Source organism: Mustela nigripes, chromosome 1 (genome assembly GCF_022355385.1).
Source record: "Mustela nigripes isolate SB6536 chromosome 1, MUSNIG.SB6536, whole genome shotgun sequence".
Lineage (NCBI taxonomy): Eukaryota > Metazoa > Chordata > Mammalia > Carnivora > Mustelidae > Mustela > Mustela nigripes.
In genome coordinates this window covers 135684280-135702581 of record NC_081557.1, presented here as the reverse complement: position 1 = coordinate 135702581, position 18302 = coordinate 135684280, and the positions used below count along the sequence as shown (strand labels likewise).

Genomic DNA, 18302 nt, shown 5'->3' with positions numbered 1-18302 from the left:
TGACAGAGCCATCTGGGTGCCCCAATCTTAGTTACTTAGCTTCTGTCTCATAGTTTAAACATAGGGTTTATGTCTGTGTCTGTTCTGTTATTTTCTGTTTTAGTAGTGTATTTTTTTTTCTTTTTGTGTGTCATGTAATTTTTTATTATATACCCAGCACTATGTGGATGACAGTAAAGACGTTATGTCTGGAACTTGACACAGCTCTTCTGAGGCTATTAGCACATGTGTGTGTGTGGGAGTGGATGGTATTGAGGAAATATCTAGTTGGTAAAGCTGAGTTTGGGTTATCTTGTTCCTATGATAGTCTTTAGTGCACCATTGGCCTTAAATTCCTTTTTTTTTTTTTTTAAATTGAAGGCTGGGATTTCAGCAGCATTTCACAATGTTTCTACTTTAGCTTTAGCTTCCTTGCTTATTTCCACCATGAGTTATTTTCTCTCCACACTTTGCCTTCCCAGTGGAGGTCTGCAGTTTCTTCTTACTGGGTGCTTGTTGCTCCGGTGGCAAGGACAAGGGGTTCAGTATTGTCTTAGTACAGCTTCACTGTAGGCCCTGAAGATTTAGGTCTTGGAGATGGTGTTTCTCAGTGGTCCTGTGTCATTCTTCTGTGGCGACCAAACTCCATCTCATATCTCTGGTTGGTCTTCCATGAGAGATTCTTGTCCCTTCCAGAGTGATAATAGGTGTCTACTGTTCTTGCTGTAGGATCCTGTGACCAGTGTTTCTCCAGAGGCAGACATGTTTATTGTGGGGTTTTGTTGATCTTATTTTGTTTTTTTTGTTTGTTTGTTTTTTGTTTTTTGCTTGGCTACAGTGGGTCTGTATCTTTGCCCTTGTGGTGACAGGGTTTTCTTTCCCTCTCCCAAGAGCTTAAGGTTTGTTTTCTAGGGAAGGGTTGCATCAGGGCTTCATATTTTGCTCATAGCAGTGACCTCTTCACTCCTCCAAACCTGCAACACTGAGGAAGACACTTGGCCTTCTGAACAGCCCATGATTTTTCTCATGAACAAGAGAAGAGCCTTTAAGTTGGTTCTAACACCCCCTGTGTCTGGAGCTCCCAGGAGCTTGGTATTCTTAACTCTAGTCCACACCTGACTTCTACCCGTTTATTAAAAATTATAGCTGACTACTTGTTGCCTGGTTGTATAGCACCCAGCACATCTCCTCCTTCCATGGTCTGCGACTGGTGAGCAGGGGCTTGTGTCCCATTTCTCCTTGGAGGGGGTGAGATTCAGTGCATTACATATTACTTGGTTGACTAGTGACTTCAGCTCTTTGATGTGTGTTCAGCGAAGTTGTGATTTTTAAAGTTTACATGGGTTTTTCTTGTTGTTAGGGTAGAAGCAACACTAGTTCCAGCTATTATATTCAAGAAGAAGTAGAACTCCTATATACCCCAATTTAAAAAATGACAATATTTCATTCTTTTTTAGTTTTGTATCTTTCAGGTTGTTGAACTCCCCTTCCAACTCTAGAATAGTCTGTTCCTTTACAAATTGCACATTTTAATTTTCATGCAAATATTCCCCTTGAAGGTCAGGATATAAAACATGTCTGTCAACAGTGGTCGTGCTTACTAGTATCCTAAGAAGGAAATTCTCAGGAAGAAAACTAAAGCTTTGGGCACATATTGATCTTTAAGTATTTGATTTTGTGATCTTTGTGGAAGTCAATACAGTTTAACCTTAGGCTTTCTCAAATATTAGCATGCATCAAAATTACCTGGAAGGTTTGTTAAAATGTACATAACTGCACCCCAAAGTTTCTAAATTGAAACACAATACTGATTCCCAGTTTCTTAACCTAGTAGTCATATTCATATAAAACTTGACTTTCAATATACTCTAACAGTTAGGATCACTAGAAAGTGTGTCATAACCTCAGCTGCCAACTTCAAGTGATGTTTTAGTTCCATATTTTTTAATTCTTACCACTTTAGTGTTGTTGCTTCTATCTACTCTCATTGTCTCCCTTCTTGTTATATAACTGCTAACTAATCTTATCTACTTTAAGACTGAAATTGCTGTTTATAGCAGATATTAACCAATGGACATTTGGCCAACCCTGTTTATAATTCCATTTGAAATCATTCAGTCACCTTCCTATGTAGTTAGACACTTATTGTATATCAAATGTTATAAAAAAGATACATTGTTCAAATAGATGCATTTTTCTTGGTTTCTTTAGTATCCTTAATTTTCAAGGATTCTTAATTTTCATGGAAGAAATTGAACCCAAACTTAATTTGGAAAATAGATTCCAAAGAAATTGGAAAATTATTAAATCTTTTAATACCCTTAGGCCAAGAGCTGCTGATAGATACTCAGTTACAAACTAAACTCTATCCACCAGGGCAAAGACAGAAAGCAAAGAAAACATTTGATCTCTCTCTGTAGACAATGGAGCTTTCTTTACAACTTATATTGTTACTTCTCTTTACTTAGGCTCCATGGAAAAATAAGGAAACATTTTTAAATATTTCACTTATTCATATCAAAGCAAAGGAAAGGAAATTGTTTCTAAAGACAGTTTCATGAGCTATAAAGAAAACCACTGTCTGTGAATTTTAAGAGACTTACTGTTCTTTCTAACACAAATATTCCTTTACCTTGATATAGAGTTGTGTTGGATTATATGCAGGTAGTGGTTTGTGGGTGAAACAAGCCTTTCACTATGGCTCAGATATCTGTATTTCAGTTAATTTGGTTTATTTGTAAGACTACAAATATCACAGTTATTTAGACAATATTGCAATTCTGGAGGTAAATGACTTATAATAAAATTCAGTGCCCTTTGAGTGATATGAGTATTTTTGTGCATAGTATTTACTTACCATAAGTATAGTCAGTTCACAATATGATCAACCATGTCTAATGTCTATTATTGTACAGTAATGTAAGGACTGAACTGTAAGTGGTGGTCAGCTTACTACAGATTTACAGAAATTTAAGACTTTGGGCAGTATAACACAACTATTCTTTCTTATGCACTGTTTTAGTTATCTATTGTTTCATAATAAACTAAACCAAAACCTCATGGCTTCAAACAAAGACCATTTTATTATATCCCATGGTTTGTGGAGAAGGAGGGTCATGATTTCAGTAGTGCTTTTCTGATGATTCTTCTGTTGCCCATGGCAGTGATCAAGGTCAGTGATATTCACCTGGGTATGGTCTGATTTGAAGGGTCAAGGTGGCTTTAATTGTATGCCTGTCATCTTGATGGAGAGGGCTAGAATGTATCTCAGCTGGAACAATGAGAACACTTACACATGACCATTCTAGCATGTTGGTCTCAGAACCATACTCTGCACATGGTAGTAATGGGTCCCCAAGGAGAGTATTTCAGGAGTCCTAGGAAGACACCACAGAAGCCCCTGAATGTTACCTTCTCACACCCTATTGGTTAAGGAAATTACAAAGTCTGGTCCACATTCAAGCAGCAGAGAATTAAGTTTCATATCTCAATGGGGAGAGTAGCAGACAATATGGAGCCATCTTTAATCCCATACATGCATTTAAATATGTGGGACTGCACATATTCTGAAAGTAAAGGTAACACCAGTGCTTCCTGCTTATCCTCTCCTGACAGATTTGCTGTGGGTAAAGTACAGAATGTGTAGCCAGAATAGATTCAGGCTGGAGTATACCATCTGATATACAAGCAGGAAATCTTTAAGGGTGATTTTTTTTAAAAAAAATGACACAGAGAATACTGTCCAGTAATATGAAACAACAATTTGAACATAATAGTATCTTAAATTATGTCTATATACATAATAAACATTAATTTTGGTCCCTAGATCATGAGTTTACTATTATAAAGCTAAATATAAAAGTTAAATAGAATTGTGTCTATGAATGATTATATTGGTTCTTGAAGATTTTTTTGTATATTCTTTCATATACTTTTTTGACATATGCTCTGATCTTTATAATACATTGGAATACTATCTTTATATACATGTAATAAGGTAGAGAGCTGGGATCCAGAGATCCTGAGAGAGTCCTTTAAAAGGGGCCTATTCCAAGATAAGTACTGTCATATGTAATTCCACAAATAAAAATATACATATTCTCCAGTTTTCCATTTCTAGGAGTGTTCTCCAAATAATAAAAGGCAGTTTGACTGGGCCCTTCCCGTACCTCTCAAAACTGTACTCAGACTAAATATAATTAAGAACGAATGTGTGTAAAAAAAAAGACACATGTGTGTGTATAGTGCCTAAAGATTTCAAACTGGTATCGTGTATATTATCTCAGGTTTGTATCACAGATGATATTTAGAGATAAGGAAGTTGTCCCTGGCAGTTAGGTATGTTGGCAAGTTTATAAAGCTGACAGGAGCTTAAATACCTTCAAGCCCAAGATTTTCTCCTACATTTTATCTAATTTTTTTTTTAATTTTAGCATCCTGCATCCATAATTGCTGTGTATGTGTGCATATACAATGATTTAAATGGAAAATATTAATAAGATAAAATTATGATGATTAAGTAAAATGAATACCTAACAGAGACTTGGAGGGATCAGGAATGTACATTTTGTGTGTGTGTGTTTTAAGATTTTTAAAATAAAGTTATTTATTTGAGAGAGAGGGAGAATGCATGAACAGGGAGGAGGGAGAGAGGAAGAAGCAGACTCCCCACTGAGCAGGGAGATTGATGTGAAGCCTGGGATCATGACGCGAGCCGCAGGCAGATGATTACATGGTTGAGCCATCCAGGCCCCTTTAGGAACATATATTTTGAACTTAAAGTGAGTTGTGTCTAAACCTAACTAGCCATATTATCTTGAGAAAAATATTAATCCTTTTAAGTCTCAGTTTCTTCCTTTGGAAATTGGAGCTAATACTCAGGAATTCTGTGTGTGCATTAAATAAGCTTGCATATAAAGTGTCTGGCATAATAGCATATTAAAAGCCAATAAACATTGACATATTATATCCAAATAGTAACTATAATTATGACAATGATTAGTAATAAGAATTACATACCATTTTATTGGATAATTCAACCATGATCAAGATTTTGTGTAGCCTTATGAATTTGAAACTCAATCCTAACAAGTAAAAATAGAGCTAATGACGGCTTGTCAGAAAACTTTCTTTAAAGGGCAAGAGAGGAAATATGGACTTTGTAGACTATGGGTCTGTGTTGTTACAATTTAATTCTGCTGTTTGAGTGTGAAAGCATCCACAGACAATACACAAATGAATGCACATGGTTGTGGTCCAATAAAGGTTTAATTACAAAAACAGCCTGAGGGCCAGACTTGCGCTGCAGGCTTTAGTTCCTTAAGACAGTGTGAAATCATGGAGTCATAAGTGTCTGTGGTCATTTTCCTTGAAATCGCAGAGGGTGAAAACATTTAGCTCTTCCTTTTCGTAGCAGACAAAATGTTCCTTATCTCCCCAAAGATGTCCATGTCCTGATCCCCAGAAACCAAGCATGTTACCTTATATGGTACAAGGAACTGTGGTTAAAGTAAAGATCTTAAAATGTAGGGATTATCCTGGATTATCTGGGTGGGCTTGATGTGGTCACAGGGGTACTTACAAGAAGGAAGCAAGAGGTCGGGAGAGAGAAGTCGCTAGACTGTTGGTTTTAAAGATGGAGCAAAGGGACTTGAGCCAAGGAATGAGGGCAGTCTTGAGAAGATGGGCAAAATTCAAGGAAATAGATCCTCACCTCCCTTTGGAAGGTCCAGCACTGCGTGCCCATTTTAGACTTGAAACCACCACAGCTCTAGGAGAATAAATGTGTGTCATTTAAGCACCTAAATCTGTGGTAATTTGCCACAGCAGCAGTAAGAAACTAATATGTTTGGGTGTGTGTGTGTGTGTGTGTGTGTATGTGTGTGTGTTTATTATGAGATTCAGACTGTGTGTTAATAGCTTTCAAGTAGAAAGAAATCCTGGTCGAAAGGTATTTGGAGGGGGTGGAGAGTGTCTTATTAGAATAGAGATGAAGTTCTGAATGAATAAGGACAAGGATTTCTTTTACTCCTGACTTCATCCTGTCTTGGTTCTGAGAGACATAACTGATTATTAAATTTGGGGTACTTTTAAAGTGTTTTTAAATATTAAAACATTAAGGGGCCCGTGGGTGGCTCAGTGGGTTAAAGCCTCTGCCTTTGGCTCAGGTCATGATCCCAGGGTCCTGGGATCGAGACCTGAATCGGGCTCTCTGCTCAGCAGGGAGCCTGCCTCCCCCACTCTCTCTGCCTACCCCTCTGCCTACTTGTGATCTCTGCCTGCCAAAAAAAAAAAAAAAAAAAAAATCTTAAAAACAAACAAACAAACAAACAAACAAAAAACATTAAAACCAAAACACAACAAAAACAAACCAACAAAACAGAAACAAAGTTCCAGGCATAGGAACGTCCAGCAATAGGCCAGTATGCTTATATCATGTTTATTTGATTTATCATATCCTGGAGTTTTGCCATGTTACATAGTTGCAATTTATAGCTTCATATATGGAATATTTAGAAAACAAAAACACCTACGAATGTTACATAATTCTCCACCATAAATCCACAAAAAGTGCATTTGATTGCAGCTTTAGGGGACTCATGGAACAGAAAAGCTCTTTTGAATCAGAAGGCTGAGTTCTGTATTCCACTCTGCCATGTTTCCTGTTGGCCTCTAATCCTTCCAATATGGTATGGGAGACCAAATGATGGTTCTCACTGAAGACAGGAAAACGCAAAGGATGGCTGGGATCCGGGAGCTCTAAATTATCTCACAGCTGCTCAAATGTCATCAGTCTCTTTCAAACTCTTACTTTTAATGGTCACCCTGGCTAAATTTTATTTCTGCATTAAATGCTATCATCTTATTTTCTTGTCCTTTGTGAATACATGTGGCAGCTCTGAATGGCCTTATCCTTTAGCCAGCACCTGCATTTTCAATAAAAGCACCTCTACAGATGTTCATGTGAAGCTGCAAATGTATATGGCAGCCTGGCTGGTGGCCAGCTAGGTAGATTAGATGTGCTTGGGTGTTCCAGAAACACATAGTTATTCTTTCCATAGCCTAAAATGAGAATTCGATTTTATTGCTTTTGAATGGGACTCCTTAATCTCTTAGTTTGCCTTGTGGGAAATGCATTAGTATTTCTGACTAGAGCTCATGGTTATTTGCTCTTTTTTGGTTTCTTTAAAGCCTAGATTAGTAACCTTAAAATCATAGAAATATAATCATGGAATGAGTAAGTTTAAATGTTTGAATAAAATGTCTAAAAAGTTTTAGTGTAAACACTTAAGAAAAATATTTTAAAGCTCTCCAAAAGAGGGTAGTGTTTCAGCAGAAATCGGACTTTCAGATAGCTCCATACAGCAGCTCTGCAAGCAACCCTGTTACCTTTGTGAAGTTGATGAATGTTTTGGGAAGGGAAGTGTCTTTGTGGGGTGCAGTTCTGTAGCATCAGTTCCTGGTGGCTAGAAATCTCATATTCTGCATTATTTACATATAGACATTCATGGCTCAGCATATGTCATAAAATAAGGTAATAAACTGTATCTTTGGGGATTCTACACAAATATATATATTTGTGTAATTATATATATATAATATATATTTGTGTAGAATTAATTAAATATTTGTATATTTGTGTAGAATTAAGAAAAATCTAAAATATATATATACACATATATATTTAAGATTTTTCCCAATTTCCCAGGGGCCCCTATTTTTTTATTGAGGCAACATCACTACCTATGGAGGTCTTTAGATGTGGACACCTCTGTGATATTAAGATACAGATTTATGAAATGTTAGCATGTGAGTTAGTCACGCTTTTGCTTATGTGTGGTGGAACATTTGGGTGAGACTGACTTCTGGAAAAGGACCACCCAATCTTTGCAGATGACCTAACAAGCTGCTACCACTTCCAAGAGGATAATTCACTACTACCTGAATGAATGAGAATTGTCGGCATCCCTTGATAATATGTAGCTGACTAGCCTTTGCCTAATTAGACCCTCATAGAGTCAGTCTGGTTCTATTAGCAATATGACAAAACAGCGGGAGCCAGTTGGTTCCAGACCAGGTGTCAGTGTGCCCCCAGCTAACGAGTGCACTGCCACTTCGTGTGGTCTTGCTCTCTTCTGTAAAACAGATGCTGTGACTCACTCTAGACATCCTGCATTTCATTAGGGAGTGAAGTAGTCACTTAGTTATCTCATTCACTCGGTTTTCAGTGGATCAAACATGCGTCGGCTGTAGATTCTGATCCCATTTTAACTGTTACTTAAAGTATGTGCTTTACAATGCCATCACCCCCATCATGGTTTCTCTCTTTATATTTATAGTTGAATGACTCTAAATCACATTCAGAAGACACAGTTATTCGACATGCAATGGTTTTCAGATGTTGGTATTCTCCTGAAACACTACGTTCATTTTTTTCTTGAGATAATATTGACTTTATAATTCAGAAGTTTGGTTTCATAGTTAATAGAGAATTCTAAGTGTGGTTAAGCCAATTGTCTCCGATTGGTTTCTTAACACACTCATACTGAGACAGTGTCTATGTGCGTAATAGAAGCCGACTGAGTACCAGCTCACAAGAGGCAGAAACACGGAAGTGTTGGCTTGCCATGTTTCCATCCATGAGGTTGGCCCTTTACATGGAATAGGTAGATAGGTAAATGAATGGACCAGCCAACCATCCATTCAGGGTCTTCTATATCCCTTCTAGTCCATTCTCTGCTGCTGGATTGCTGAGATAAATGGCAGCAAACTTCAGTGATTACCTGCTTTGGACCTTGTACTTTATGGTAAATGCACTCTGCTAAAATGTCCTTGTTCACTATATTTTTCTGCACTGGTTTGTCTTTGTTTCCTGTAAGATTCTTTGTGCAGTATTCATCTCTTTCACACTATCCAGTGTCTTTGGTAGAATGAAAGGAACATTCTTTTTTACTCATAATGGTTATAACAAATAAATGGCTCTCTAATGCTTATTGGTCATTATCATTTTAATTTTTGCTTTTGAAAGTAGAGTATGGTGGAATATGGCAGTAGAGATCAGCTCTTTCTTTTCTTTTGTTTCTTCTTTTAAGAACCTTTCATTCCTTTCTCCTACTCCCTAGTTGATATTAATTGCTTCTTTTATTTCTTTCCTTACTCCTCCAAAGCCAGTAATAGTAGACTGCTGTGTGTTAAGGAATAGATAACTGGCCAGCCCTAAAGAAGAACCATTCTTAGTCAATTTTTTTTCTTTCAAAATTACAAAAATATATGTCTTAATTAAACTTAAAATTGTGATAACATCACAAAATTGTATTAAAAAGAATGAATGTAAAAAGTTTGTGTGCAAATATTTTATGCTGCAGAGGCTGCAGAAAATTAACAAATTTTCGAGGATATATTCTATTTCTCCAGCTTTATTTTCCTTATTCTTTCTTTATTTATTCTTTATTATTTATTTCCTTATTCTCTATCTATTATTTATTTTCTTATTCTTTCAGCTTTGCTAAAAAAATTTTAGTAGGAATGATAGTTTGTTTTTTGAAAGTATGATGGTTTTTCTAGGGAAGGGAAAAAGCCTTAATTGGCAGTGGCAAATAGCCTAGCATTCCTGGAATTATTAATAATTTGGACATTACTGTTTTCAGTCTGTCTTAATTAAACTTTCCTTTGTGTTGTTTAATGAGTTATACATTTAATGAGTTTTTATTTTAAGAATTTTCTTCTGCATATTGTTAAAGTTTGGAGTTGGGGCCGCTAGCTGGCCAATGAGCTTACAAGTGTAGGTAATGCACTACAATGAGGGGCAGATCCTCCACTAACATCACAAGGGTCTCTGGCCCAATGAGTGAAGTCTGATAGGAATTCTTGCTACAAGAATTTTAAAAAGTATAAGAATTTGCTAAGACCTATATGTGAAATTACTACACAGGAAAATTAAAATAATCTTTAAAGACATACTAAACTTTGCAAGTCTCTATTAAAATAAATGTATCATCTATCTTAAAAGTAAATTAAAAATAATCTAGCCTAAAGTCATATTAGCATTTTTTTATTTCCCATAAGCATCATTTTATTTTAGTTTTCTATTTTTTTCATAAACATCATTTAATTTAAAAATTTTTTAAATTAACATATAATGTATTATTAGCCCCAGGGGTACAGGTCTGTGAATCGCCAGGTTTACACACTTCACAGCACTCACCATAGCACATACCTCCCGCAGTGTCCATAACCCCACCACCCTAGCCCTACCCCCCTCATCCCTGCAATCCTTTGTTTTGTGAGATTAAGAGTCTCTTATGGTTTGTCCTCCTCCCGATCCCATCTTGTTTTATTTTTTCCTTTCCTGTCCCCCAAACCCCCCACTTTGCTTTTCAACTTCCTCATATCAAGGAGATCATAATGATAATTGTCTTTCTCTGATTGACTCATTTCACTGAGCATAATACCCTCTAGTTTCATCCATGTCATTGCAAATGGCAAGATTTCATTTCTTTTGATGGCTGTATAGTATTCCTGTGTGTGTGTGTGTGTGTGTGTATGTGTGTGTGTGTGTGTATACATATATATATATATATATGTATATATATATATGCTTCTTCTTTATTCATTCATCTGTTGATGGACATCTCGGTTCTTTCCATAGTTTGGCTGTTGTGGACATTGCTGCTATAAACATTTAGGTGCTTGTGCCCCTTCGGATCACTACATTTGTATCTTTAGAGTAAATACCCAGTATTGTGATTGCTGGGTCATAGGGTAGCTCTATTTTCAACTTTTTGAGAAAGCTCAATGCTGTTTTCCAGAGTGGCTGTACCAGCTTGCATTCCCACCAACAGTGTAGAAGGGTTTCTCTTTCTCAACATCCTTGCCAGCATCTGTCATTTCCTGGCTTGTTAATTTTAGCCATTCTGACTAGTGTGAGGTAGTATCTCATTGTGGTTTTGATTTGTATTTCCCTGATGCCAACTGATATGGAGCACTTTTTCATGTGTCTGTTGGCCATCTGGATGTCTTTTTTGCAGAAATGTTTGTTCGTGTCCTCTGCCCTTTCTCAATTGGATTATTTGGTCTTTGGGTGTTGAGTTTGATAAGTTATTTATAGATTTTGGATACTAGCCCTTTATCTGATATGTCATTTGCAAATATCTTCTCCAATTCTGTCAGCTGTCTTTTGGTTTTGTTGACTGTTTCCTTTGCTGTGCAAAAGCTTTTGATCTTGAGGAAGTCCCAATAGTTCATTTTTTGCCCTTGCTTTCCTTGCCTTTGGCAATGTTTCTAGAAAAATAGTTGTTGCAGCTGAGGTCAAAGAGGTTGCTGCCTGTGTTCTCCTCAAGGATTTTGATGGATTCCTTTCTCACATTGAGGTCTTTCATTCATTTTGAGTCTATTTTCATGTGTGGTATAAGAAAATGGTCCAGTTTCATTCTTCTACATGTGGTTGTCCAATTTTCCCAACACCATTTGTTGAAGAGACTGTCTTTTTTCCATTGGACATTCTTTCCTGCTTTGTTGAAGACTAGTTGACCATAGAGTTGAGGGTCTATTTCTGGTCTCTTTATTCCGTTTCACTGATCTATGTGTCTGTTTTTCTGCCAGTACCATACTGTCTTGATGATGACTGCTTTGTAATAGAGCTTGAAGTCTGGAATTGTGATGCCACCAACGTTGGCTTTCTTTTTCAACATTCCTGTGGCTATTTGAGGTCTTTTCTGGTTCCATATAAATTTTAGGATTATTTGTTCCATCTCGTTGGAAAAAAAAAAAAGGATAGTATTTTGATTGCATTAAACGTGTAGATTGCTTTAGGTAGCATAGACATTTTCACATTATTTTTTCTTCCAATCCAGGAACATGGAGCATTTTTCCATTTCTTTGTGTCTTCCTCAATTTCTTTCATGAGTACTTTATAGTTTTCTGAGTACAGATTCTTTGCCTCTTTGGTTAGGTTTATTCCTAGGTATCTTATAGTTTGGGGTGTATTTGTAAGTGGGATTGACTCCTTAATTTCTTTTTCTTCTGTCTTGTTGCTGGTGTACAGAAATGCAACTGATTTTATATCCTGACACTTCACTGAATTCCTATATGAGTTCTAGCAGATTTGGAGTAGAATCTTTTGGGTTTTCCAAAAGACGATAAAGAATGAAAGTTTGACTTCTTCTTTGCCAATTTTAGATGCCTTTAATCCTTTTTGTTGTCTGATTGCTGAGGCTAGGACTTCTAGTACTATGTTAAATAGCAGTGGTGATAATGGACATCCCTACTGTGTTCCTGAAAAGCTTAGTGGAAAAGCTCTCAGTTTTTCTCTATTGAGGATGATATCTGTGGTAGGTTTTCCATAGATGACTTTGATGATATTGAGGTATGTACCTTCTATCCCTACACTTTGAAGAGTTTTGATCAAGAAAAGATGTTGTACTTTGTCAAATGCTTTTCCAGCATCTGTTGAGAGTATCATATGGTTCTTGTTCTTTCTTTTATTAGTGTGTTGTATCACATTTATTGAATTGTGGATATTGACCCAACCTTGAAGCCCAGGAATAAATCCCACTTGGTCGTGACGAATAATCCTTTTAATGTACTTTTGGATCCTATTGGCTAATATTTTGGTGACAATTTTTGCATCTTTGTTCATCAAGGATATTGGTCTGTAATTTTCTTTTTGGATGGGGTCTTTGTCTGGTTTTGGGATCAAGGTAATGCTGGCTTCATAAAATGAATTTGGAAGTTTTCCTTCCATTTCTATTTTTTGGAACAGTTTCAGGAAAATAGGAATTAATTCTTCTTTAAATGTTTGATAGAATTCCCCTGGGAAGCCACCTGGTCTTGAGCTCTTGTTTGTTGGGAGATTTTTGATGACTGCTTCAATCTCCTTACTGGTTGTGGTTCTGTTCAGTTTTCTTTTTCATCCTGATTCAGTTGTGGTAGTTTATAAGTCTCTAGGAATGCATCCATTTCTTCCAGATTGTCAAATTTGCTGGCATATAGTTGCTCATAATATGTTCTTATAATTGTTTGTATTTCTTTGGTGTTGGTTGTGATTTCTTCTCTTTCATTCATGATTTTATTTATTTGGATCTTTTCTCTTTTCTTTTTGATAAGTCTGGCCAGTTGTTTATCAATCTTACTAATTCTTTCAATGAACCAGCTCCTAGTTTCATTGATTTGTTCTATTGTTTTTTTGGTTTTGATTTCATTGATTTCTTCTCTGATCTTTATTATTTCTCTTCTCCTGCTGGGTTTAGGCTTTCTTTGTTGTTCTTTCTCCAGCTCCGTTAGGTGTAGGGTTAGATTATGTACTTGAGATCTTTCTTGTTTCTTGAGAAAGTCTTGTATCACTATACACTTTCATCTCAGGACCACCTTTGCTGTGTCCCACAGATTTTGAACAGTTGTGTTTTCATTTTTATTTGTTTCCATTAATTTTTTCAGTTCTACTTTAATTTCCTGGTTGACCCATTCATTCTTCAGTAGGATGCTTCTTAGCCTCCATGTATTTGGGTTCTTTCCAACTTTCCTCTTGTGATTGAGTTCTTGTTTCAGAGCATTGTGGTTTGAAAATATGCAGGGAATGATCCCAGTCTTTTGGTTGAGAACTGAATTGTGATGCAGGATGTGATCTATTCTGGAGAATGTTCCATGTGCACTAGAGAAGAATGTGTATTCTGTTGCTTTGGGATGGAATATTTTGAATATATCTGTGATGCCCATTTGGTCCAGTGTGTCATTTAAAGCCTTTATTTTCTTGTTGATTGTTTGCTTGGATGATCTGTCCATTTCAGTGAGGGGGAGTATTAATGTCCCCTACCATTACTGTATGTGTTTCTTTGATGTTGTTATTAATTGGTTTATGTAGTAGGTTGCTCCCATGTGAGGAGCATAGATATTTAAAGTTGTTAGATCTTCTTGTTGGACAGACCCTTTGAGTATGATATAGTGTCCTTCCTCCTCTCTTATTATAGGCTTTGGCTTATAATCGAATTGATCTGATATAAGGATTTCCACCTCAACTTCTTTTTGATGTCCATTAGTATGGTAAACTCTTTTCCACCCCCTCACTTTAAATCTGGAGGTGTCTTTGGGTATAAAATGGGTTTCTTGTAGACAGCATATTGATGGGTCTTGTTTTTTTTATCCATTCCGATACCCTGTGTCTTCTGATTGGGGCATTTAGCCCACTTACCTTCAGGGTTACTATTGAGAGATATGAATTTAGTGCCATTTTATTGCCTATAAGGTGACTCTTACTGTATCTTGTCTCTGTTCCTTTCTGGTCTACTACTTTTATGCTCTATCTTTGCTTAGAGGACCCCTTTCAATATTTCCTGTAGAGCTGGTTTGGTGTTTACAATTTCTTTAAGCTTTTGTTTGTTCTGGAAGCTTTTTATCTCTTCTTTTATGTTCAATGATAACCTAGCTGGATTTAGTATTCTTGGCTGCATGTTTTTCTCCTTTAGTGCTCTGAATGTATCATGCCTGTTCTTTCTGGCCTGCCAGGTCTCTGTGGATAAGTCTGCTGCCAATCTAATATTTTTACCATTGTATGTTATAGACTTCTTGTCCTGGGCTGCTTTCAGGATTTTCTCTTTGTCGCTAAGACTTATAAGTTTTACTATTAGATGACAGGGTGTGGACCTCTTCTTACTGATTTTGAGTGGGGGTCTCTGTGCCTCCTGGATTTTGATGCTTGTTCCCTTTGCCATATTAAGGAAATTCTCTACTATAATTCACTGCAATATACCTTCTGCCCCCCACCCTCCTCTTCTTCTAGAAACTCAGTTATTCTAATATTGTTTCATCTTATGGTATTACTTCTCTCTCGAATTCTCCCCTTGTGGTCCAGTAGTTGTTTGTCTCTCTTTTGCTCAGCTTCTTTATTCTCTGTCATTTGGTCTTCTATATCACTAATTCCCTCTTCTACCTCTTTTATCCTAGCAGTAAGAGCATCCGTTTTTGATTGCACCTCATAAATAGCTTTTTTGCTTTCAGCTTGGTTAGATTTTAGTTATTTTATTTCTGCAGAAAGGGCTTTTATTTCTCCAGACAGGGTTCCTCTAATATCTTCCATGCCTTTTTTGAGCCCTGGTAGCTCCTTGAGAATTGACATTCTGATCTCTTCATCTGACATATCACCAATGTCCATATTGATTAGGTCCCTAACCTTCAGTACTTCCTCTTGTTCTTTTTTTTTTTTTTTTTTTTTTTTGGTGGTGAGGTTTTCTACCTTGTCATTTTCTCCAGATAAGAATATATGGATGAGAGAATAAAATACTAAAAGGGTGGCAAAGACCCCAGAAAAATGTGAGTTAACCAATTCAGAAGAGACCACAAATTTTAAGAAGAAGAAACGGGGTAAAAAGAAGTTAAAAAATAAATTAAAAAAAGAAAAAGAAAACAGAAAATACATATATTATACTGGTGAATGAAACAGAACTACCCACTTGATTTTGGAAGTATTTTGGTCTCTTAGAAGACACTATCTCCCAAAATTTTAAATAAAGAAAAACAAATACACACACACACACACACACAAATATGGGTAAACAAGATGAAGGCATGGAATATGACTGTAAAGATGAAAATTTAAAAAAAAATTCTAAAAAAGAAGTTGATAAGATAAATTGGTTGGGAAAAGAAAGAAAAAGAAAGTGGAGAGAATTTGCTTGGGCTGTAGACTAGAATAAACCCTGTGCTAGACTTAGGGTATATTTTGATATTAGAAGAAATTGTATCCCAAAATTTTTTAGAAGAAAAAGCCCTATGCGTATACAAAAGATAAAGTTAGATACCATGAAGGATAAAGTATGACTGTAATAATAAAGGTTCAAAAAGATTTTTCTTTTTAAGAAAGATATTAAGATAAATTTTCAGGAAGGGTCGATTTTCTATTTCTAGAATTGCTGCTCTTCTCTTCCATCTCCTGTTGGGTTTGTAGGTATTTGGAATTATTTGATAACTATCTAACTGAACTTCTGCTACCTGATGTCATCTCAGCCTGCTACTCCTCTGCCATCTTTACTCTCGTATTAGTATTTTCTAATAATATAGATTGTAGGATCTAAATAAAGAAGTATATAGTGAAAATTTTCTTTGTTTTAGTTATTGTACTAAGATTTACTGTACTTATTTAATTTTTATGAAAATATAACAATCATTTTTTTAAGTTTTCTCCTTAGTATACATGCCCCAAGGTAGGATGATATGCAATAGTTTATGATAATCAAAACCAGAAGAAATCAATTTTTAAAACGCAAGTGTTTAAAATTTTCTGATGCAATAATTGTAAACTTGTAATTATATTAAGAATAAAGTATCACCACTATTATAATTTGTCTAAGTTCTGGAGTTGATTGTGATAGTTTTGTGACAGTTTTAGAATTTCACATGGAGTTATTGTGCTGTTTTCTGCATTATCTTTTTCCAGAGACCTTACATTCTACTGATTTTACAACCCTTTCAATAATGTTCTATATGGATTAATTTATTTCTATGTCCTGAGCATGTTTTATTGATGTGCATTTCTGCTCCAAAGGAAAAAAAAAACATTCTGAGTGTTATTTTTTGTTTTGTTTTCCTTTCCCTTTCTTTTTTAAATAGGCCTTTAGTGAATTTGAGATTGAGCAGCATCAAGAATGTGCTTATGATCACTTGGAAGTATTTGATGGAGAAACAGAAAAATCGCCAATTCTTGGAAGACTCTGTGGTAACAAGATACCAGAGCCCCTTGTGGCTACCGGAAGTAAAATGTTTGTTCGGTTTGTTTCTGATGCATCTGTTCAAAGGAAAGGCTTTCAAGCCACACATTCTACAGGTCAGCAAATTAGGGCCATGTTTATCTTTCCTAACTCTTCTAGTGAATGCAATGGCTCCTATAACAGGAACATTAATGAATTTCTGAGCACAGCAGAAGAAATCTCAATGAAGCACAGTGTGTGAAATATTTGAGAGCTATGTAGCATCCTACTTAAATATCTTTGTAGTTGTTGAATGTTCAGAAAGAAATGCAGTAGTTTGAGCTGATGATCAAGTAGAACTATCTCTAAATATTTGTATAATGGATTCCATATTAACTTGTGCAGGTTTTTTTTTTTTTTTTAAGATTTTATTTATTTATTTGACAGAGATCACAAGTAGGCAGAGAGGCAGGCAGAAAGAGAGGAAGGGAAGCAACCTCCTTGCTGAGCAGAGAGCCCGATGTGGGGCTCGATCCCAGGACCCTGGGATTGTGACCTGAGCTGAAGGCAGAGGCTTTAACCCACTGAGCCACCCAGAGGCCCCCAAACTTGTGCAGTTTGATTTATATGCTCTATTTAACAGCTAGAAATCTCTGTTTTAGTATTTAAGAGTTGAGTTTTCTCTAACATCCTACCTGATTGGCCGGCTTTTGCTTTAATACATATTTTTGTAAATCTGATTTGGAATTCATCTCTCCATTTTACAGAGTCTCATTTGTTTTTCCTTTTATTTGGTGTGCAATACAATCTCTTTCTGAATCCTAATCCCTACTTTGACTTTGTAATAGAAGTTTTCAAGAAATAAAATATAATTTAGAAAAAAAAATACAAAAGATCTTAAGCAAAAATATAGAATATTTTTAATAAATTTGAGCCAGCTTAATACTATATTTCATAAATGTCTAGGAAATGTCCTTGTTTAACATTAATTTTTACAAAATTGTTGCCTGCAGTTTCCTAAAGTCATTTATCTTATAGTGCCACCTAGTGGCAGTCTTGATGAATAAGCTATTGAGCCATTGCCTGGTAGAACTCTTGATGTAATACAATACACAGTATAATAGTGTACAAATTTGTCCATAAAACAATTTAAGTGCAACATTTTTATGAGCTCTGATTATTGCTTTTGTTTTTCTGTTTAATTTTGTTTGAGAAATCAGAATTTTAGTTATTCCATTGTCCAATGTTTTTTTCCACTTTAGTACATTTTATTATGAATATTAGATTTATATTGAAGTCTATATGTGAGAAAGTGAATATTGTCAGAATATTTATCTTATTCATACTAGTGGTGGTTGAACTCATTAATAATGTGAATTAATTATTTATTATGATTAATATAAATATTTCAGTTTGAGAAGAATCTTTCATGGACTACAGAAATTTCATACTAATGAAAGGTTTTTCCATACATTTGACATTTACTCCTTAAATATTTTCCTGATAAATTGTTATGCATTGAAGGGATGGAGTGATTGTAATCCCATTACTTCATCAATACTATCCTGATAGCATAGAGTTTATGATATATATATACATATATACATATATATATGTATATATACATATATATGTATATATATATAT

The 18302-nt window shown here is 35.6% G+C and overlaps 1 protein-coding gene and 1 non-coding gene across 3 annotated transcripts in view; both read left to right on the top strand.

The window, feature by feature from the left end:
* Window positions 1-18302, top strand: part of TLL1 (tolloid like 1) — a 213074-nt gene that overhangs the window by 184336 nt on the left and 10436 nt on the right. For both annotated transcript variants that reach the window (XM_059374212.1, XM_059374213.1), the window contains one exon: window positions 16579-16792. In XM_059374212.1, the coding sequence (XP_059230195.1) occupies window positions 16579-16792 (214 nt within the window). The remainder of the gene's footprint in view (window positions 1-16578; window positions 16793-18302) is intronic.
* LOC132009504 (small nucleolar RNA SNORA62/SNORA6 family) lies at window positions 9703-9857 on the top strand. The gene has a single exon (XR_009401974.1). It is a non-coding gene; the product is annotated as a small nucleolar RNA SNORA62/SNORA6 family (small nucleolar RNA).